Genomic DNA, 23,354 nt, shown 5'->3' on the forward strand with positions numbered 1-23,354 from the left:
TCCCCTGCATTGGAAGTGCCAATCTTAACCATTGGATCGCCAGGGAATTTCTCTGCATAGCTTTTCAAGGCTAAGAAGGCAAAGAAACAAAGAGGTGGACAAACGAACCCCTGAGCTCCAGTGGATCCCAATTCCCTCTGGCCCTGCCCATCACTGAAAGGGTCTGTCTCCCAGACCTCAGTCCGGACACGTCCCAGGGCGGACCAGCAGACACAGCGGTTTGCCTCTCTCCCTGCCTCTCAGCCCCGCCCTCTCTGCCCTGGGCCAGGGATTGCTTTTTGAGGTGGTGATAGGCCCCACGGGAACTCAGAGTTGCCTGGCCAGGGTGCGGAGGTGCATGTCCCTGGGGGTGAGCAACTGGGCTCTGCAGTCCGACCAGCAGGAGAGAGCCAGATTCCGGCTGTCCCCATGGCCAAGTTCAGGGTGAGGGTATCCACCGGAGAGGCCTTCGGGGCCGGTACGTGGGACAAAATATCTGTCAGCATCGTGGGGACCCGAGGAGAGACCCCACCACTGCCCCTGGACCGTCTCGGCAAAGAGTTCAACGCGGGCGCCGTGAGTGCTTGGGACGTAGGGGTGGAGGTGGAGGAGGGAGCAGGAGGGACGACCCTCTAGGATACTAAACGTCTCCTCCCCACAGGAGGAGGACTTCGAGGTGACGCCCCCCGAGGACGTGGGCCGGGTGCTGCTGGTGCGCGTCCACAAGGCGCCCCCAGCGCGATCTCGGCCCCTCGCGCCCTCGGCCGGGGACGCCTGGTTCTGTCGCTGGCTCCAGCTCACGCCGCACGGGGCCGCGCCGCTCTGCTTCCCCTGCTACCAGTGGCTGGAGGGCGAGAGGAGCCTGGTGCTGCGGGAGGGGACAGGTGACAGGCACACAGGAAAGGGGGGGTGGCTGGTGTGTTGGAGAAAAGGGCAAGGGAGGATCGGAGAGATGAACCTGTGTCGCTAAGGCGGAGGGACAGGGGCACAGGGTTGGGGGGCGGGGCGGGAAGGGGAGGTTGGGGGAAGGGGGAGGTGGCAGTCTAGAGTGGGAGAAGCCATCCTTCTGGGGACAAGGGACCTGGTAAGGGGTGAATCAAGTGGAGGGGGGAGTAGCTGAGGCCAGGGGTCAGGGGGCTTTCTCTGCCCTCTTCACCTGCTCCACTCCTCCCACAGCGAAGATCTCCTGGGAAGATCACCACCCCACTCTCCAGCAACAGCGCAGGGAGGAGCTGCAGGCCAGGCGGGAGACCTACCGGTGAGGAGGGGGCTTCTGTGTGGAGAGGGGGTGGAGATAGGTTGACCTCCTCAGACCTCCCGAATCAGATATGGAGGGGGGAGGGCGGCAATACTGGTGTTTTTTAATGAAACTATGGTAGATGTAAAATATTATATTAGTTTTCGGTATACAGCATAGTGATTCAGGTTGTTTCTAGATTATATTCCATTATAGGTTATTACAGGACTTCCCAGATGGCTCAGATGGTATAGAATCTGCCCGCAGTGCTGGAGACCCGGGGTCCGATCCTGGGTTGAGAAGATCCCCTGAAGAAGGGAAAGGTTACCCTCTCCAATATTCTTGCCTAGAGAATCCCATGGACAGAGGAGCCTGGCAGGCTATAGTCTACAGGGTCTCAAAGACATGACTAAACGACTAAGCACACACACACACACACACACACACACACAGGCACACAGGTTCCAGGCATAATTTTTTGTGTGGTACAGTAAATCTTTGTTGCCAGCAATATTGTATTAAGGAGATTTTCAGGTGACTCATGCCCACTAAACCTTGAAACCTACTGCTATCAATGCCTTAATCTTGCTGACATCTTTCTTCCCCTGGGGCTTTTTCAAACATCAACATGTTGTGTTCTCCTGGAAGTAGGGGCAGAACCAGAAATATGTCACCCCAACCCCCAGGAAACTCATCCTCCAGGGTGGGCAAGGGATGGGAGGGGGCTCTTTCTCTGCTCTGGGCTCAACATTGTTAGAGGTCAGCTGGGATAGCTGAGTCCTAGAGGGCCCCCTGGCAGAAGGTGGAGGGCTGCAGAAGGGACTGGAGCCTCTGGGGTCTCCTGAGGCAGAAAGCCAGGGACTCCACTCAGGAGCAGGTTTTCAAAAGGTCATGATCTGGCCAACCAGGCTGTGTCTGAAGCCCGGGCTGCAGGCTTTTGCTTCAGGTCTCTGGGGGCACAGCAGCTGCAGGCTCATTTGGCTGCTGGTGCTTCCACATGTGTTGTGAATTATATCCCTGAGAAAACCATGAGGCACAATCTGCCAGCAATGGCCCCAGGTGAGGGAACAGATGGAGACGGCTGTGTCCGTGGAGTGAAGGAGTGCTTTGTTCCTTTCTTGGCAAAACAAAGACACAAGAGTCAGGAAATGCAGGGCCAGCCTCGGTGCAGGGTAGGAGATGTGAAAGGTTAGGCAAATTCTTTAACCTTTCTAATCCTTATTTTCTCCTGCAAAAGAAGCTAAGAATACCAGTCTGATCTGTGTTTTTAGGAAGAACAAATGAGAAAATGGTTATGAATACAGCTTGTCAGCTGCTAAGCCCTGCACAAATGTATAGACTGTTGTTCCTAATGTCCCTCAGTTACCTCTGCTCCTGGTGGCTACATCTTCAATACTCAGAGCAAGATCTCAGATCCACAGAGTCAGCATCACCTGGGAGCTCGTTAGAAATGCAGGGTCTTGGGCCCCCCATCCCAGACCTAGTAAATGAGAATCTGCATTTTACCAAGATCCCTGGGCGAATTAAATTTTTGTGCATTGAAGTTTGAGAAGCAGGGTTTGGCCACCACTTAGTGGCAGTGTACTTTAATTACAAATTGTTCTTAGAAGGTGCCTGTTCAAACCCAAGGCAATGACTGAATGAACTAAAGAATGAACAAGGGAAGGAGTGAAAGGACGACTGGCTGGGATCGACTCAGCTTTGCAGGGACATGATTTTACCATTTCACCCAAAGATCTCAGGCTGTGTTGCTGCTGGATAAAGGGATTTAGAGATGCTTTAGGCCAGACCAGAGGAAATTTCTAGGTTCCCTCAAGCTACAGAGGCTGAAGTGTCTCTCCATGGGATGCCTGCCAAACGCAATTGATGCCTTCACACACTCCCACCTTCAGGACAGTGTCCCCTCTGCAATGCATCTCTGTTGGTTGGGAGTTTTGCAAAAACAAAAACAGACTCCAACTAGCAGACAGAAAAAAAAAAAAAAAAGGAATGTGTCAACAGGTCACAGAGATATTCACAGAAGTGAGGGCTGGAAGTGTAGCCAAATCTCAGGGGCCAGAAACAAGGTGAGTCTCTTCCCTGTCTCTGGAGCCCCCAAATGCTTCTCTCTCCTGCTTCACTTTTCTCTCTGCAGAACAGCTTTCTTTGTTCCCAGGCCACATGATGGGAAATGGCTGTAACTAGCAGTCCTGATGTTTACATGTTATAACCCAGATACCCAGAGAGAGAGAGAGAGAGAGAGAGAGAGAGAGAGAGATGTCCCCAGGTCCAGCCCCAATCTCTAATTTCTCAAGAAGGATTCTGATTGGCCTCTCTCTGGCCAGGTGCCCAACCCTGGACCAATCAATGGACCAGGGGAGGAGTCTCCCAGGGAACATGGCAGCTCTCCCTGAAGCATTGAGGGTGGAGGGGAAAGGCAGAGCCCAGAAAGACTCCTGCCTGTGGAAAGGGGCTGGCCTTGATCAGGGCCTTGAAGAGTCTGCCACCCTCTATCCCTTGTCAGTGGGTTCTCTGAGGCTTCTTGCTGACTGCCTTCTGGCTCTTCCCTCCAGCTGGAAGACTTACATCCCAGGCTGGCCTCAGTGCCTTGACGAGGAGACCGTAAAAAACCTGAACCTCAACATCAAATACTCTGTGGCCAAGAACACCACCTTCTACCTGCGAGGCGGCTCTGCGTGAGGACAAACCCCCTCTCCTGTCCATGGGTCTTCGATGCCCTAGGACCCCTGCCTTCTGCCCTCCCCACCATCAGGAATATGGGTCACATGACCCCGCCCAGGGCAAGGCCTCTACTCACCACCTATTCCCACAGGGTGATGGCAGCCTTGGGGTAGGGACTGCCTTGGGCCCCAGAAGCTGGTTTGGAATCCCAGGAAGGATAAGCCTAGCGGACAAGGGAGGGTCTCCCAGGGCCTCTTGCCTCCCCCACCTGACCCCTCACATCTTCTGGCAGGTTGGCTGAGCTGAAACTCAAAGGGCTGCTGGACCGCAAGGGGCTCTGGAAGAGTCTGAAGGAAATGAGACGGGTGTTCAACTTCCGGAAGACTCCAGCTGTAGGTGAGGGCTGCAGACCTCTTCCCTGGGGCATCAGCTCTTGCTAACAGGAATCTCAGAAAACCAAGCCCCAGTCCACTGTGTGATCCTCATTGAGCCTTACTTTCTCCCCAGACACAAAAAAGGATGTGTACTGGGGGCATCTCTGACCTTCTAATGCCTTTTAATCCATCAGACACTTTTTGGCTACTACACACCCAACAGTGTCTTAGGGGCTGTGGGCACAGTCCTTGTCCCCCCAGAGCTTCCAGTTGAGCAGGCAAAAAGCAAAGTAGGCTCAAAAGTAAATCAAGAGGTTCACTTGTGAAGCCTGCACATCACAGCTCCAGTGAGAGTGTGTAAGGGGCAGCTATCTTGGTCCAGCTAGGGAGTAACCCACAGAGGTGACTTTAGGCTGAATCAAAACTTGAGACCTCAAAGTTGGGTAGGTGTCAGCAGTGCTGGGCGTGGTGTAGGGGAGCAGAGGGTGCTTCAGGTTCGGGGGGTGGTGCAGGTGAAGGCCCTGAAGATGGAAGGAGCAGAGACCTCCTAGGGGCAGAAGATGCTGCTGTGGCCAAAGAGTATTGATCCAGGGCAAGAAGATAGGAGGTGAAGCAGGGGAGGTGTCTGGGCCCCCAGATGTGCAGAACTGCGGAGGCCATGGTAGGAGCTCGGGCCTTTCCTATATGCAGTGGGAAGTTTCAACCAGCTACCTGTTGGGGAATGTGTGGCCAGTTGTGCCACAGGGGATGGGCTGTCTGGACAGAAGTGGAAGCAGGACAGGACATGAGGCTCTGGTCGTGGTCAGCAGAGGATGGAAACCTCAGCAAGGCAGTGCTGAGTGGATGGGTGGACCAGGAGCTACTGAGGATGGAGAATGAACAGGACTTGATGGGAGGAGGATGCGGGGAGCTGCTCTGCCCCAGGTGATCTGGTGCATGGAGGTGCAATTCCTGGGAAGCCAGGCAATGGGGCAGGGCCCAGGCTGGAGCCGGAGCCCATGTTCAGCCTCAGATGTGCTGTGCTTGAGTCACAGAGGTGGGGATGGCAGGGAGATGGTAGGCCAGGTGGTCTGGGGACTAAGATATGCTGCTTGAGTGAACTGAAGCCAAGGGGTCAGAGGAGGTCACCCTAAGAAAGGTACAGAGTGAGAAGAGAGGGGCACATAGGACAGACCCAAGGGAAGCTCCACCATGGTGGCTAGGGGGCAATCCCCCGGGGGCTGGGGTGACCAGTCCCATCTCCCCTGCCCCTCCCCACAGAATACGTGTGTGAGCACTGGCAGGAGGACGCCTTCTTCGCCTACCAGTTCCTGAATGGCCTCAACCCCGTCCTGATCCGACGCTGTCACCACCTCCCCAAGAACTTCCCTGTCACCGATGCCATGGTGGCCCCGGTGTTGGGCCCTGGAACAAGCCTGCAGGCCGAGCTGGAGGTGAGGGGCAGGGGGTCCCAGCCCTGCACACCCCCATCTCAGTCCTTCAGGCCCATCCCTACCAAAAAGGAACCATACTCACATTGGTTAAGGACCTATGGTGCACGGTGTGCCAGGAATACCCTCTCCCGTGTACACTCTACTCCTAGCCTCGCATCCTCTCCCAAATTCCCATACTCCCCACCTGCACAAAGCCAGATGGCAGCCCAGGCTCCTCTGATCTCTCCCGCAGAAGGGGTCTCTGTTCCTGGTGGATTACAACCTCCTCGCTGGTGTCCGTACCAATGTCATCAATGGGAGGCCTCAGTTCTCCACGGCCCCAATGACCCTGCTATACCAGCGTCCCGGCCGTGGGCCCCTGCTGCCGCTCGCCATCCAGGTCAGCAGCTGGCAGGTAGCAGGGCAGGGGTGGGGAGTGGTCTGACTGACAGTGGGGAGACACTCAAGGCTGCCTCTCCCCACCGGCCCCTGCTACAGCTCAGCCAGACTCCCGGGCCCAACAGCCCCATCTTTCTGCCCAGTGATGACAAGTGGGACTGGCTGCTAGCCAAGACGTGGGTGCGCAATGCCGAGTTCTCCATCCACGAGGCCCTCACACACCTGTTACAGGCACACCTGGTGCCCGAGGTCTTCGCCCTGGCTACGCTGCGCCAGCTGCCCCACTGCCACCCCCTCTTCAAGGTCAGTGGCTCAGCAAGATGGCCCAGACTGTGCCCCAAGCCTGCGGGTCCCTGCACCTGGGCCTGCCCCTCGGGGTGCCTCTTCCATGAAGCCTGTCCCTACATGGCCCTGTCCTTCCAGGCCAGGATGCTAAGCCCCCATCCTGCCTCAGTAGCAACTCCCTGCACAACTGCCCCAAGGGGCTGCTTTCCAACAAGCCCTAAGCTGGGGTAGGGTGATAGGGACTGGGGATAGAGGAAGGACTGCATGTGACAGCAGGCTGTGCCCCAGAGAGATTCCCTTCTAGGGAAGCTCAGTCCAACAGCTGTCACAGGAGCCCAGCTCCTAGGAGAGGAGAGACCTGGGGCAGACAGATGCCAAAGTGAGAACATGGCCAGCAGGTTTTCTGCAGATCGATGCAGAGATGGGAAGCTGTGAGAGAGAGACTGGTGTCTCTAAGGTGGGCTTTGCTAAGCCATCAGATGGCCCAGATTCATCCCCTCCAGGGGCCTGGAGCATCTCCTCTGTCAGTGTGATGGGTCCACAGCTGCTGAGACTTTCTGATTCTTCCTTAGACAGTCCCCTAGATCCTGGATGCAGGCCCTACCCTGTCCTCTTCAATCCAGGCTGATTCTTTCTGACAATCTGCAGCTCCCAGGGCCTGGCACTCAGTGGTGGGCTCTAGGGGATGGTTCCACATTGCCAGGCCCACAGGCCCTGGTTTTCACGGTGCTTTGCCTACCCAGGGGTCAGAAAATCACAGGATGCTGGAGCCGGAGGGATTCACAGAGCTCATCCAGATGAGCCCTCTCATTTGCCCAGTGATCTGATACCCAGAGAGAGGAACACACATGGTCAAGGTCACAGAAAAGGATGCTGGTGGATCTTGGTCCCCATCACTGGGCCTAGAGCCCTAATCTCTGTACCAGGCAGCCTCTCCTGTCACTGTCATCTCTTTCCATGAGTGATTTACAGGACTGGGTGCCTCTGTGAAGCAAGGCGTGGGACCAGAGATACTCAGGTTTTACCCAGCTCTCTTCTATGGCCCTTACAGCTGCTGATCCCTCACACTCGGTACACCTTGCATATCAACACGCTGGCCCGAGAACGGCTCATTGCCCCTGGGCAGGTGGTGGACAGGGTAAGGACTGCTTTAGGGAGAATGTGGGTGGGCTAGTCCTTCAGTATGAAGACTCTGAGATCCTGGGGTGGAAGTGGCCCTGTCTCCCCACACAGTATTACCTCCTGCTTCTGGGGCAAGGGCTGTGGTAACCAGGAGTCCAATCTCCCAGTCCACAGGCCTTGGCATTGGAGGTTTCTCTGAGCTGATACAGAAGAACATGAAACAGCTGAACTATTCTGCCCTGTGTCTGCCTGATGATATTCGGGCCCGAGGAGTTGAAGACATCCCGGACTACTACTACCGGGATGATGGGATGCAGATCTGGGGTGCAGTGGAGCGGTGAGGGATCCAGCCCCAGAGAGCTTCAGCCTTGGGGGCAGGGAGGAAGGAGAAGGAAGGCTCACAGAGGTGCCCACCAGGAGGAGGGATGGACATTAACAGCACCAGGACTGGGCAGGGGCGCTTCTCAGGGATGGTTGGGTTGACAGCTGGGACAGCAACCCCATGCACCTTGCAGCTTTGTCTCCGAAATGATCGGCATCTACTACCCGAGTGATGAGTCTGTCCGTGATGACAGTGAACTCCAGGCCTGGGTGCGGGAGATCTTCTCCGAGGGCTTCCTAGGCCGGGAGAGCTCAGGTAGGGGGACCTCAGTTCTTAGGTCCTACCCTCAGACCTCTGCATCATTGTCCTCAGGACCCTTACAGCCCCATTCCCAGCCCAGCTCTCCCTGCAGGTCTACCCTCCACCCTGGGGACGCGGGAAGCCCTGATACAGTACGTCACCATGGTGATATTCAACTGTTCGGCCAAGCATTCAGCTGTCAGTGCAGGGCAGGTGAGAAGGGTCAATGTCAATGAGAAGGGGGGCAGGATTGGGGAGGAGGATGGGCTCCTAACTTCACTCTGCCCTCTTGGCTGTCAGTTTGACTTTGCTGCCTGGATGCCCAACCTGCCACCCAGCATGCAGCTGCCACCGCCCACCTCCAAAGGCCAGGCCAGGCTGGAGGGCTTCTTAGCCACCCTCCCACCAGTCAATGCCACGTGTGATGTGGTCATTGCCCTCTGGCTGCTGAGCAAGGAGCCTGGAGACCGAGTGAGTGTGGGGCTGGGAACCTGGCTGGGCCAGCCCTGGGGTAAGGGAGGCGATGCTGTTTACCCTTCCTGACCCAGATCCTACTCTACTGTCACATACCCCACGGAGACTTCCCAGGGGGACACATGGGCACTGGACATCTCACAAGGAGGGCCAAATGAGATGATGCAGTCACCCTTCACTGCAAGGGAAACGTGTGATAAGTTCCAGGGTGGCCGGGCCCTCTGACTTGAGCCTTCAACCTCAGAGCTGCCCACAGTAATCGTTACTGTTCAGGAGAAGGTGGCTCAATCAGAGGCTGCTTCAGGTCCCGCTGGATGGATGGCTAAGGCGGGTCACAGCTGCATAGCAGCCCCTTCACCCACCCTTGTGTTTGGTTCCCAGAGGCCCCTGGGCACCTACCCGGACGAGTACTTCACCGAGGAGGCCCCGCGCCGGAGCATCGCTGCCTTCCAGAGCCGCCTGGCTGAGATCTCGCGAGACATCCAAGAGCGAAACCACAGCCTGGCGCTACCCTACCCCTACCTGGACCCTCCCCTCATTGAGAATAGTGTCTCCATCTAACTGCCCTGGGGAACAGGGCCCCATGGGGGCATCGCTATAGGCTACCTGCCACCCAGAGAAAAGGACTCCCCAGAAAATCAGGCCCCCCTATGCCTCTCCTAGGACAATAGCCTGGTACAACTAACCCCCCAACACACACATGGCGAAACAGAAACAAAGCAAAAACAAAACCCCAGAGAACAGAACCTCATTGGAGGGCACCACTGTGCCTTTTGAAGACTCTAAGCCTCAAAGTGCCTGCGCACCTGCAGCCCCCTGGAAGGGTTCCATGGGGGGAACACAGTCCTGCCCCTGGTCCCCCTGACCACAGCTGACTGGACCAATGGTCACCTGACTCAAGGGCAGCCCTCCTGTAGACTGTCTGCCTGAAAACTGCCAGAGAAGTTGATAGTGACCTCTGGTCACAGCTTTGAAAGGAACAACCCACTGAGAAAGGGCCACAGGAAGCAAGGCAGGAGGACGTACTGCCCAGGACAAGCAGGCAGTGCCCACATCCGCTTTCTAAATAAACATGCCCCAAAGTTGGACAAAAGCCTTGCATATTATAAAACAGTTTCCACTTCTGGAGACTTAGGCGATATCATATCATTCATCATACACTGCCTTCTAGATTCAATCTTCAATGACAGAATTCCAACATTTCATATACATTCTTCTGGTTTTCTTTTTTCTTGTTCTGACTCAGTGAACATCCATTAAGGCCAAAAATGTGTCCCCTTGAATTCACCTGATGATTTCCATCTCTGTCTCATAGTGTAGGCAATAGAGCTCTGGTTTTTTCAGTTTCCTTAATTTTTATAAAACACTGTAGACAGATACAATATATATTTGAATAATTGCACAAACATGGCCACTGAAATAAATAGAACAATGCTTCAGAAAGGGGAATGCTGCCCAGGTGACAGAACTGGAACTGTTCATTCTTTATTGAGATTCAGTGCAGCCCAAAATGATTCAGATACAGCTGTCAAGCTTTTGTTTAAAACAATTCCTGCAAACTCAAGCAATAAAGGAATTTGTGAAAAAGAAACCGAGTGTCTTGAGGGACTGGAGAATGGGTTAAACACAGTAGGAGTTAAACTCAGTCAGGAGGGACCAGAAACTGGAAACTCTGGGCACAAGAACCAGCAGACACTGTCCTCAGGCACTGCTGTCAGGATGACGGAAGCTCCTCCTATTTTTTGTCCTGTGCTCAGTGTTCAAACTCCAGGAGGAAGAATCTGCGCTCAACAAATATCTACTTCCCAGTGTTTCCCAGCCTACCTTTCAGTTAGGTTGCAGTCATGTGATCAATTCTGGCCGATGGACTGTGAGAGGAGTGATGTAGGAGGGACATTCAAGATGAAGCTGGCATACCGCCTCCATCATTCACTTGCCCTTGAGGCTACCGTGGAGGCATGTTTCAGAACTCCTGAGCCCTGTCCTTCCCTCTGTCACTAGACTGTAAGCTCTCAAGGACAGGGTTTGTAACTGCTCCCCACACTGTAGGAGCTCAGGAGGTGTTGAATGGAGGAATTAATACATGCATGATTCGTAAAACCCTCCAATGTCCTTTTTTATTTACCTGTGTGTCTTCTCAACTAGACCATGAACTTCTGGAAGGTGGGAGTCATGGAAAGGGAAAAGAGGAAGGATTGTATGGTGGAAAGTCCCCAAAGCTGGGGGAGTGCCCAGCTTACCTCCTACCACTCCTTGTCTAGTGTTCCAAAATAGGGTGGAGTGAGTCATCAGAGATTGTCATTGTTCAGTCATGCAGTCGTGTCTGACTCTTTGTGACCCCACGGACTGCAGCACACCAGGATTCCCTGTCCTTCACTATCTCCTGGAGTTTGCTGAAACTCAAGTCCATTGAGTCAGTGATGCCATCCAACCATCTCATCCTCTGTCTCCCTCTTCTCCTCCTGCCCTCAATCTTTCCCAGCATCAGGGTTTTTTCCAGTGAGTCAGTTCTTCTTATCAGGTGTCCAAAGTATTGGACTTTGGATGCTTCAGCATCAGTCCCTCCAATGAATATTCGGGGTTGATTTCCTTTAGGATTGATTGGTTTGATCTCCTTGCTGTCCTAGGGACTCTCAAGAGTCTTTTTCAGGATAACAACTCAAAAGCATCAACTCTTTGGCACTCAGCCTTCTTTATAGTCCAGCTCTCACATCCGTACATGACTACTAGAAAAACCATAGCTTTGAGTATACGGACCTTTGAATACATTGTCTAGATTTGTCATAGCTTTTCTTCCAAGGAGCAAGCATCTTTTAATTTCGTGGCTGCAATCACTGTCCACAGTGATTTTGGAGCCCAAGAAAATAAAATCTGTCACTGTTTCCACTCCCCCCACCCCATCTATTTGTCATGAAGTGATGGGACCATGATAATAATTTTTTTAATGTTGAGTTTTAAGGACAGAGAAGGATAAACCCTGGGTAGGTGGAGGTAGAAACAGAGGCAACACTATAAGACATTAGCACAGAAGGAGGATAATGAGACAGTGCAGACACAAGGGTTGTGGGGCATAAAAAGTAAAGGCAAGGAACCAAAGGTGTGGATGGGTGTGAGAGGTCAAGGGTCACGGGTCTGACGCCACAGGGCCCTGGTGAAACAGTTGACAGTGTAGCTTTGGAGGAGAACTCTTTAAGTCTCAAACTTCAAAATCTAATGTTTACAAAATGTTCTATGCAATATTACTTATAATAGGAAAAAACTTTTAGAAATTTAGGAAACAATCCAACTAAGAAAAATAATGTAGCTGGTAACAATTCAATCCTCAAATGCTGATACAGAAAAAACATCCATGATATATTGCTATGTAGGTGGAAAATTACTTGCACAATGATTATCATGGTATGATCTCTCTGACGGTAAAAAAAAAAAAAAAAAAAAACAACAACCTAAGTAGTGGGATTCTACAACAGGGCCATGATGAGGCATAAGGGAATGGGGACTTTACATTGAGAGTGGAGGTGGGAGATGGGGTGGGGGGAAATCCCAGAAAAAGAGAGCTATTTGATTGCCTGATATACCCACAGGAACAGCCTTATTAAGAAAAAAAAAAAAATAAATATATATATATATATATATATCCATGGGACTTCCCTGGTGGCACAGTGGATAAGGATCCATCTGCCAGTGCAGGAGACACAGGTTCGATCCCTGTCCAGGAAGATTCCACATGCTGCAGAGCAACTAAGCCCATGCACCACAGCTACTGAGCCTGCGCTCTAGAGCCCACAAGCCACAACTACTGAGTCCACATGCCACAACTACTGAAGCCCGAGCTCCCAGAGCCTGTGCTCTGCAACAAGAAAAGCCACCACAATGAGAGGCCCAAGCACAGCAGGGAAGAGTAGCCCCCGCTCTTGGCAACTAGAGAAAGCTTGCGCACAGACAAAAATAAATAAATCTCAAAAAAGAAAAAAATATCCAAAACTGATCAACAGAACAACTGCCTGTCCTTTCAAGGATAGTTTTCTAGAAGAATGTATCATTGCTTGATTTTGCTAGTCCATGTAAAGTTCACATAACTTGTGTCTGGTAGAGAGGCAAATGATTTCTGTTCGGTAAAATAAGATAACCCCAAAGGAGGTAGTTTATCACCGTGTAGGACAATAGCTAGTTTGGTATCTCACTCAGCAATTTTATACTTAACATCCTTTATAAAATTGCCTGCAAATAGCAGCTCCTCAACTGTTCATGGAACCAGCATTACCACTTTGATGAATTGAATGATTTTGTGCCATTCAGCTTTGATTTATGTTCACTCTAATTTGTAGGAATCATGGTTTTAATTTTTTTGAAAACATACTTTGACAGGCTGGAGGGAGGGGCTGGACATCCCACCCTTGCAGTGCCTAGAGCCTGTGACCTTTCTTTCAGTGCGGGGTCCTCTTCCAGCCTCTCCCCTACCTTTGTGCGCCCCTGTTCTCTCCCCTATCCATACTAGACTTCCTGGAAGCCTGGGATCACTACCCAGCGAGGATGCAACAGATCACGCCTCTACCGAGAAAGCTCTGAGGCTAGGCACCAGACCACAGGCTCAGAAATGAAGAGAGGGCCTGGCTGGCAGCGGGAGGACACGGGGTGATTGTGTGCAATAAGAAGAGTGGTTCCGTCCCTTCCCCCCAAGGGCTAGGCATTCTGGTTTAACAAATTAGCCAGACTGTCCAGTGGCAAAGGTGTGGACAGGGAGGAGGCGGAGTTACCTGGAGTAGCCTTAAGCAGACCCCCTTTAAGGGAGGCAGAGCCCCTTAGACAACAAGAGGAGCTAAGGTTAGACGGCGGGCTGCGGGAGACGGCCTGGGCGGCGGGGAGGTGCTGGGTGGGCTTCGGGGTCACAGCTCCAGGGGAGACCCCTGTCAGGGCACAGGCCATGGGGCCCCAGCCTGGCACATGGGGCCTCGTGGAACCGCCCGCCCCACCTCCCCGACGACTCTCCTCCTCTTCTGCATCCTCTCCCTCATGCAGCCAGCCAACCCTGCCTCGTTCCCTGCGGCACTTTGGACCCCTAGACGGCAAGTCATGAGCAAGTACACTGTGCGTGTGGCCGCGGCTCCCTTCTGGGCTCAGAGACCTGAGACAGAGTGTCCGTTAGCCTGGTTGGGACCCCAGGCGAGAGCTCCCGCCTGAGGCTGGACGGCTTTGGGAAGGAATTCCGGCAAGATGCAATGAGTATGGTGCTGGCCGAGACACCCTCGCACTCAAACCCCCAGGGACTTCGAGGTTGACGCTCCCCCCCAGGACGTGGGCCCAGTGCTGCTGGTGTGTGTGCACAAGGTGCCCCCAGCACTGCCTGGGCCCCTCGCGCCCTCGGCCCAGGATGCCTGGTTCTGCTGCTGGCTCCAGCTCATGGTGCCCTGGGGCGCACCCCTCCACTTCCACTGCTACCAGTGGCTGGAGGGTGAGGGAAGCCAGGTGCTGCTGGAGGGACAGGTGAGTGGGGACAGGCTGGGGCCCTCCCACTGAGGGAGGCTAGTGCAGGTCGAGGGCACCTGTGGGCTGGTGTGGCCACTGGTGGGAGGAGGGAAAGGTGGAGGAGGGGAGATCACCTGGGGGTGGCAGTAGGGGCCCCTGGGAAGCAGGGGTAATGGTTGGGAGAAATGATATTGATTCGAGGAGAGAGCTGGTGGAGGGGCCAGTCGGGGGGAGGAACCAGTGGTTCAGACAAGAGTATCAGGGAGTGGCAGTGGGTGTAGTGAGTGGAGGAGGGTGGGCCTGGTGGGAAGAGACCAGGGATGTGAAGTGGAGGGAAAGGGTGGAAAGAAAGTGAAAGTGAAAGCCATTCAGTTGTGTCTGACTCTTTGAGACCGAGGCCAGCATACTGGAGTGGGTAGCCGTTCCCTTCTCCAGGGGATCTTCCCAACACAGGGACTGAAGCTAGGTCTCCCGCATTGCCAGCGGATTCCTTACCAGCTGAGCCACAAGGGAAGCAAGGGAAAGGCTGGGGAGGCAGGCAACTGGGGGTGCACAGAAGAAGGGCATGAAAACGGTTAGCACGCCCTTCTCTCTAGCTCTGCTCTTTGCCCCCTCCCCGTTGGCCTCAGCTGTTGAGCTGGGGTCAGTGACTGGGAGGGAGCAGGCTGCAGTTTGCTGAAGCAGGGTCTGCCTGGAATGGAAGGGCTTCTCCACCCCCCAGGAAGAGGTAAAAGAGACAGGGAGGCCAGTGGCTGACTGATGCTCCAGACCAGAGTTGCCCCACCCCAGGTCTGAGGAGAGGAGGGGGAGAGGCTGGGGTGCTGAGGATTGGGGCCAGGTTCCCCTCTTACATTTTCCCTCTCCCAACCATAGTCACCTGGCAGGACAGCCACCCTCTGCTCTGTGCCCAGAGCCAGGCAGAGATTATGGCGAGGCAGCAGAAATACCCATGAGCAGTTCAAGGAGACTTCAGGCTGGTCGTCCCTAGGATCACCACTTCTTAGTTTTTGGCTAACAGGGGGACCACTTGGTCCTGTTTGCTGAGGTCAGCTGAGCCTCAGATCTGACCCCCTCCCACCCCCCAAGACAGCACACACATGAGGAGCTCCAAGTCTTGGGACAGCCCTCCACCCACCTTGCCATGCCTGAGCTTCCCGTCCCAAAGCCCTCCCTTGTACAACCAGGCCCAGGAGCCACCAGCACCTCACTTCCATCTCCACCTCTGCCCATTACAGGTGGACTGAGTTTTTCCCAGGGATACCCCATTGCCTGGATGCTGAAAACCTCAAGGAGCTTGATCTCAGCCTGCACTACTCAGTCGCCAAAGCAATGGATCAGAAAGGCTGCATCTTCTCCCTGTGAGCCTGCCTGCCCCACCCAACACCTTCCCCACTGCAGCCCCTCCCTCAGGGTGGACTAAGGCCCACTGTTCTTGGAGCCATTCTCACCCATCAGGGCTCCAGCAAGAATGACCAGGAAGTAAGTTCTAAGAAGGCTCCTTCTTTGTTAACACAAGGACGAACACTTTCCTGCTATCTGCTCTATCTTCACCATTTCTGAAAGCCTGCAGCCTCTGCCCTGTGGGTCTGTTTGCTGGTCATCCCCCTCCTCTGACTTTGTAACTACATCTTCAAACTGTCCCTAACAGTTACTTGTTCTGAACACTTGGAAACATGCGTCTCATGAATATCCTCAGCCCTCAGGAAAAAACACCTGAAGCAGAAAGACTTTTTCCTTTCAAATTGCCACCTACCTTTTGGGGGCCTTGTGCCTTGCATGCAGGCTTGAAAACCAGGCTAAGTCGAAGGATTTAGGAGTTTCCACTCTCCAATATCCATGTCTCTTCCTGGGTGCACTATGGGTCCAAACTATACATGTGGAAACTCAGTTCAAAACCCACTGGACAAAAAAAAAAAAAGGCCATGGGTGATCCTTGGAGGTCCAGTGGCTAAGACTTCACATTCCCAATGCAGGTGGCCCAGGTTTCATCCTTGGTCAGGGAACTAGATCTCATATGATGCAACTAAGAGTTTGCGTGCTGAAATGAAGCTTGAAGATCCTGCGTGCCACAACTAAGATCCACTGCAGCCCAATAAATAAGTAACCATTAAAAAAATAGCACTTTGGCCACAGCCCAAGATGATGAAAACTCTCTTTCTCAATGATCGTTCTGGTTTAACAAATTAGCCAGGCTGTCCCAGGGCAAAGGTGCAGGAGAATCAGTCATTGTCCTGGTGAGTTTTAATTTTAACAGGGAATTAGAACCCCTCGTAGTTCAGAAGCCAAAACAGAATGGGCTTGGACACTGCTGTTGTCCAGCATTCCTCACTCTTCTGACTTTCTCAAATTCTACTCAAATACCAAATGCAGTCAGTGCATATCACAGAGTACCTGAGGTTCCCCCAGAAATGGGTGGGGCTGAAAGAGTGGGTAAGTCCTTTTGAATTTGACTCTAAATTCTGATCCCTTGTTTTCTGAAAAACCACTTGCTAGTGACGTCATCCATCTAGCTGGTGCAGGAGAAAGGGAGCATCTTGAAGAGACGGTGCTGGAAGCTGGAGATCTGGGTCCTGGGAGCAGTGGCAGTGCTGGAGGAAGGGGACTTGGGTCCCTGGTCTCCAGGGCAACCCTCTGCACACCCACCTCCTGCAGAGTATGTGTTTCAGCACTGGAAGGAGGACACCTTCTTTGCCTATTAGTTCCTGAACGGCCTCAACCAGGTCCTGATCCGACACTTTCACCACCTGTCCAAGAACTTCCCTGTCACTGATGCCATGGTGGCTCCCATGCTGAGCCCCAGGACCAGTCTTCAGGTTGAGCTAGAGGTGAGGAGTGCAGGGGGTCCAGGCAACCTTCCCTCCCCTCCGGGTGTCTTCAGAAGCCCAGATGCCCTGGCTCCCAGTCCCCTAGATCCCTTCTCTTCCACCCAGCCCTGACCACCCTTCACCCTCTCCCACTCCTTTCCCAGCTAGCTCAGCCACGCCTTTAAGTCCACGTCTCCTGTTCATCCCTGGAGGGAGGTGTGTTATTCTTCAAGGGCAAAGATGGAGCAGGCAGGGCTCAGTGTGGAATGCTCTCTCCTGGTGCTTTGCCAGGCTCCCTGCATTTGGTGGGACCTTAACATTCAGAAAATTGATTCTCATGGTTTCTGAGGATGCCCTGCAGCTGGTGAACAAAGTGCTCCTCAGAGTTGCCGTCTCCTCCAACTCTGGGCTACCAGGAGAGAGGAGCCCTCACCCCGAGGGTACCTCCTGCATCCCAAGGTGCCATCCCCCAGCCGGGCTCCCTCTCTCCCTGTCTGTCCTTGAAGTTTGGGGCTGGCCACAGCAGAAGCACCTCCAATACTCAGGCAGAGATCTCTCTCTTTTTTTGGCCCTGGGCTAGAATACCCCCTGGCTCCAGGGAATAGGATTAAAAAATGATGGTGAAGTCACTCAGTCATGTCCAACTCTTTCCAATCCTATGGGCTGTAACCTGCCAGGCTCCTCCATCCATGGGATTTTCCAGGCAAGAACAGTGGAGTGGGTTGACATTTCCTTGTCCAGGGAATCTTTCTGACCCAGGGATCCAACCCAAGTCTTGTGGGACTTGCAGGCAGACCCTTTACCACCTGAGCCACCACTTCCAGTTAAATTGGGGCTTCCCTGGTAGCTCAGCTGGTAAAGAATCTGCCTGCAATGTGGGAGGCCTGCGTTTGATCCCTGGATCAGGAAGATCCCCTGGAGGAGGGCATGGCAACCCACTCCATTATTCTTGTCTGGAGAATCCCATGGACAGAGGAGCCTGGTGGGCTACAGTCCATGGGGCTCACAAAGAGTTGGACACGACTGAGCGACTAAGCACACCCAGCACACCAGTTAAATATTTGCAAGTGCCCCTACCCCTCGCTGCCTCCCTCAGCCTCCCAGGACTGCCCCCTGTCTAGCCCTCTTCCCCATCCTGTCCTCCCATGGAGGGGCTCTCTGTACCTGGTGGACCACGCCATCCTCGAAGGCATCCGCTCCGGCATCGTCAATGGACAACCCCAGTTTTTGGCTGCCCCCTTGACCCTGCTGCGCCAGCGTCCTGGTGGACCCCTGCTACCTCTCACCATCCAGGTCAGCAAGGCAGAGCCCTGGGAGGGAAGGGGGAGGCATGTCAACTGCTCAGGATGACTGAAAGCTTTTCCCCTTCCCAATGCTGCTGTTTCAAGTGCTGAATATGATGTATTGTCTCATCCTACTCAGCCCTTCCCAGCCCCTGCCCCACACAACCAGGAACCTGCATGACTCTGTGCTGGTCCCAGGAGCCCTCAACTGGGCTTTCCCACATGTGCCAGCAAGGTGGCCTTTGATCATTTTACCTCTCAACAGTGTTTCCTCTCTTGTAGTGGATGTGATCACATGTAGGAAACACTCCTCTGGAGTTTACTGCATGCCCAGGACTGTTCTAAGTACTTCACCAGCATTAACTCATTAAATCCTCAGAGCAACCCAATGAGAAAGATTATGATCATCAACTTTATTTTACAGATAAGGAACCTGAGTCACAAGGAGGTTAATTAACTTTCCTGGGGATGCGGCTAGTAAGGGAGCTGACCGTGTGATCTGGCCCCATGGGCAGGGTGACAGATCACACTTGCTGCGCCCAGTTTCTGCTTGGCACCTGCCCACCTCCCCCATACCCCCGATTCCAGCTCTCCCAGACACCTGGCCCAGACAGCCCCATCTTCGAGCCCAGTGACTCGCCTGAGGACTAACTCCTGGCCAAGACCTGAGTGCGACATGCAGAGTTCCTGGTGCACGAGATGAACACACATTTGCTTCAAACCCACTATCTGATGGAGGCCTTTGCTCTGGCCACTCTATGGCAGCCTCCCATGTGCCCCCCCATCTTCAAGGTAAGGGACCCCACCTCTCAGTGTCCAGAGCTGCAGGGGACCTCGGGCTGCCCCATCTAACCTCAGACTCTGGTTCTCCCCAGCTGCTCATTCCTCATTTCCGCTACATCTTCCACATCAAACTTTATGGCTGCACTAGGCTTTTTGCACCAGGAAAGTTCAGCTGACCAGGTCAGGCCTGGGATCCTGGTGGTCAGCAGAGAGAGCCAGGAAGGGGCCAAGGCTGGTCCTGAGCCCCTTGCTCCCAGAAGCTGTAGACTGTCTGCTCATTACAGATAATGTCAATGGGACAGCTGGGAAGCCTGGAACTGATGGCCAAAGAGCTGGAAACTCTCACCTACTGCTCCCTCTGTCTGCCCTACCAACTGCTGACCGTGAGGTTAAGGACCTTGCCAAGTACTACTACCAAGACAACGCGCTCTGGATCTGGGCAGCCATAGAGGGGTGAAGCTCCAGAGCCTGAGGGCTCCACACCTCACCCTTGGCTCCATCTGTCTTGGTTTGTTCTTCGACTACTTCTCATCTTCTCCCCAGACACACTGCTGTCTTGCAGTCCTTTCCTGCCTCCTCTTCCTTCCTAGCTGTGTGACCTTGGGCAAGTCAGTTAACTCTTTGTGTCTGAGAAACGCTGGGCTGGATGAAGCACAAGCTGGAATCAAGATTGCTGGGCTGGATGAAGCACAAGCTGGAATCAAGATTGCTGGGCTGGATGAAGCACAGCTGGAATCAAGATTGCTGGGCTGGATGAAGCACAAGCTGGAATCAAGATTGCTGGGCTGGATGAAGCACAAGCTGGAATCAAGATTGCTGGGCTGGATGAAGCACAAGCTGGAATCAAGATTGCTGGGCTGGATGAAGCACAAGCTGGAATCAAGATTGCTGGGCTGGATGAAGCACAGCTGGAATCAAGATTGCTGGGCTGGATGAAGCACAAGCTGGAATCAAGATTGCTGGGCTGGATGAAGCACAGCTGGAATCAAGATTGCTGGGCTGGATGAAGCACAAGCTGGAATCAAGATTGCTGGGCTGGATGAAGCACAAGCTGGAATCAAGATTGCTGGGCTGGATGAAGCACAGCTGGAATCAAGATTGCTGGGCTGGATGAAACACAGCTGGAATCAAGATTGCTGGGCTGGATGAAGCACAAGCTGGAATCAAGATTGCTGGGAGAAATATCAATAACCTCAGATATGCAGATGACACCACCCTATGGCAGAAAGTGAAGAAGAACTAAAGAGCCTCTTGATGAAAGTGAAAGAGGAGAGTGAAAAAAGTTGGCTTAAAGCTCAACATTCAGAAAACTAAGATCATGGCATCCGGTCCCATCACTTCATGGCAAATAGATGGGGAAACAGTGACAGACTTTATTTTGGGGGGCTCCAAAATCACTGCAGATGGTGACTGCAGCCATGAAATTAAAAGATGTTTGCTCCTTGGAAAAAAGCTATGACCAACCTAGACAGCATATTAAAAAGCAGAGACATTACTTTGCCAACAAACGTCCGTCTAGTCAAAGCTATGGTTTTTCCAGTGATCATGTATGGATGTGAGAGTTGGACTATAAAGAAAGCTGAACACCGAAGAATTGGTGCTTTTGAACTGTGGTGTTGGAGAAGACTCTTGAGAGTCCCTTGGACTGCAAGGAGATCCAACCAGGCCATCCTAAAGGAAATCAGTCCTGAATATTCCTTGGAAGGACTGATATTGAAGCTGAAACTCTAATACTTTGGCCACTTGACGCAAATAACTGACTCATTGGAAAAGACCCTGATGCTGGGAAAGATTGAAGGCAGGAGCAGAAGGGGACAACAGAGGATGAAATGGTTGGATGGCGTCAATGGACATGAGTTTGAGTAAACTCCAGGAGTTGGTGATGGATAGGGAGGCCTGGCATGCTGCAGTCCATGGCATTGCAAAGAGTCGGACACAACTGAGCGACTGAACTGACTGAACTGTGTTTTCTCATCTGAAAATGGAGCTGATAGGAGACCTACTTCAAAGGTTATTATCAGAATTAAATGTAAAGCCCTTAGCACAAATCTCAGGTGACTATGATATGCTCTTTGAGCATTAGCCATTATTATTATTATTCCCCTCAAAGACATCTGCCTTGTCTCTAGACTTCCCTTCTAAGTCTCCTTCACTGGAGACATCCTTGGGATGTACCTCTGGCCTCCACACCTGGAGGCCAGGTGTTTTTGATGTCTGGCTTCTTTGTGGGTCCCCATCCCCGCAGTTCCTGAGCATAACCACCTCCCTTGGGCACTGGGCTCTGTGATGGCTCTACTTCATGAGCCTCATGTGGCTTCATTTTTTTGTCACATGAAAGGAAAGTTTCACGTGGCATCTCTTCCCTAGAGTCTTACCCCTGCCTTCCACTTTTTCTGCTCAGCATACATGGGTCCTAGGGAGGCTAGGCATCCTGATTCTCTCTCTCTCCCTATCCAAACACTGCCTCTTGCTCAAGCCCAGCTTATACCCACTTCCCCTTGAAGTCCTCAGGGACTCCCCACAATGAATTTGCATAGCTGGAGGTGCCCGTGTCAGAACTCTTCTTAGCAATGGCTCATGTGCTGTGCCATGGCTGGGGGTGGATGCTGTGGTGAGTGGGGCAGGCCCTGCTCTGCCCTTTGGGAACTGGTGGGAGACATGGACACCAGCATCCCAGTCCCAAAAGAGAGGGCCTGGGGTCCAATCCTTCTTTGTGGTTTGATGTGGCCTAGATGACTGGAATGCCGAAGCCTGCAGGGCCCGTGAGCAGCCAGCCACTCACGTTTCTCAGATGAGGACAATGGTGACTCAACTGTGACTAAAACGAGAGCTTTAGATTTTTTTTGGAGATTAACCAGTCATTTCCTAATATTTAAATGTTGGCCACGGATTCAACTTGAAAAAGAAACCAAAAACCTTGGTAGTCAGTCAAAACACAACTGCAGACCAACCATGGCTCTCAGGGCCCTAGTAGAAACTGAAGCCTCCAGGCCTGAAGCTTGGCTGGCGCTTCCTAGAATGTGAAGTTGCCCATTTTCCTTCTCTGGCCTCAGTTTCCTCCTGTTAGGGCAGCTGGTTTCAGTGGCCTCTTCCAACCCCCACCCCGGGGCAGCACAGGCTCCCAAATATGTCACCACGTACTTCTGCCCCCCTCCCATCGTTGGCATCTACTACCCCGACAACCACGCTGTGAGCAAGGACTCGGAGGTGCAGGCCTGGGTCAGGGAGATCTTCCAGAGGGGATCTCTTAGCCGCATGAGCTCAGATGAGGTGTTCACCCCTGCCCGCCACCCTCGAGACCCCACTTTCCCAGGTGGGCAGACCTCGGGTTTCAGCTCTGCTGCCTCTGCCCTGTCTCCATCCGGGGGTGTCTTCCAGCCTGGACAGCTGTGCTGACCTGATCGAGTTTCTCACCATGACCATCATCAGCTGCTCAGCCCAACACACTGCTGTCAGTACTGGTCAGGTGAGGGGGAACTTTGTGGGGGACAAGCCAGGTCATGGGGGATGTGGGCCTAGCAGGAGTCCTGGCAGCCTTGTGCTTACTGAGTCTAGGGGGTCAGTTTGATTTCAGTGGCTGGATGCCCAATTCTCCCAGCACCATCTGGCTCCCCCCGCCTACCTTCAAAGGCCAGAGCCCGACAAGCCTGGTGGCTTCACTCCCTGAGGTCAACATCACGTGCCACTCCCTTGAGCTCTTCTGGACTGTCAGCAATGAAACCAAGGACACTGTAAAGTCCAGGGTGGGCTGGGGTCTCAGGTTCTGGGAGAGTGAGTGGGGTGAAGAAAGGCTGCTGGGGACACTGCATTACTTGGAGGGTACACCGAGCAGACTGGGCTTCTGGGGGGCAGGGCCTGGAGTGAGGTAGTTGCTGGGGGGTGTGGTTTAGGGTGGCAGGGGTTCCTAGTAGGTGGAACTTATAGTGGTCTGGGTTTCAAAGGGCTCATGGCTTGGGAGGTCTGGGTAGGCTGGATGGAGGGTGGTCTTTTGCCTAGACTGGATGGTGGGGTTGTTTAAAATTGAATGGGTCTTGGGTGGTCTGGGTTCTTAGGTAGGTGAGTAGGACTTGGGTGGTGGTCTCTGTCCTTGGGTGAATTTTCTGGTGGTCTGGGTCCCAGGGGACTCCAGGTGGATCAGAATAGCTTTTGGTTGAAAGATGGGACCAAGGCTTGCAGGTCAGGGGCTCCAGCCTTCTCTCCTGCCGTCCCCAGCAGTACCTGGGCACCTACCCTGATGAGTACTTCGCCAAGGAGGCCCCGAGGAAGGTTTCTGTCTTCCACAGCCACCTGGCCCAGATCTCATGGGACATCCAGGAGCAAAACCAGGGCCTGGCCTGCTGTATGAGTGTACCTGGACCAGGCTTTGGTGGGAACAGCATCGCCTTGTGAGCATGGCGTGCCCCAGCCCCGGTGTGCACCCACAATAAACACAGAGACAGCCCCCGGGCTTGTG

The 23,354-nt window shown here is 53.4% G+C and overlaps 1 protein-coding gene across 2 annotated transcripts; it reads left to right on the forward strand.

Moving 5' to 3' along the window:
- Positions 1-273: 273 nt before the first annotated feature.
- Positions 274-9,658, forward strand: ALOX15B (arachidonate 15-lipoxygenase type B). 2 transcript variants are annotated; one of them, XM_019982543.2, is made up of 14 exons: positions 277-555; positions 641-863; positions 1,156-1,237; positions 3,769-3,891; positions 4,170-4,273; positions 5,512-5,684; positions 5,917-6,063; positions 6,162-6,365; positions 7,399-7,485; positions 7,637-7,806; positions 7,985-8,106; positions 8,204-8,304; positions 8,392-8,562; positions 8,947-9,658. In XM_019982543.2, exons 1-14 carry the CDS (start codon positions 409-411, stop codon positions 9,124-9,126), a joined length of 2,034 nt encoding a protein of 677 aa, XP_019838102.2. In that variant the 5' UTR covers positions 277-408; the 3' UTR covers positions 9,127-9,658. The 2 variants fall into 2 exon arrangements, with proteins under 2 accessions (XP_019838103.2, XP_019838102.2); XM_019982544.2 differs by lacking the exon at positions 8,392-8,562 and having other exon boundaries at positions 274-555.
- The last annotated feature ends 13,696 nt before the right edge of the window (positions 9,659-23,354 follow it).

The sequence above is a fragment of the Bos indicus genome, chromosome 19 (genome assembly GCF_029378745.1).
Source record: "Bos indicus isolate NIAB-ARS_2022 breed Sahiwal x Tharparkar chromosome 19, NIAB-ARS_B.indTharparkar_mat_pri_1.0, whole genome shotgun sequence".
NCBI lineage: Eukaryota > Metazoa > Chordata > Mammalia > Artiodactyla > Bovidae > Bos > Bos indicus.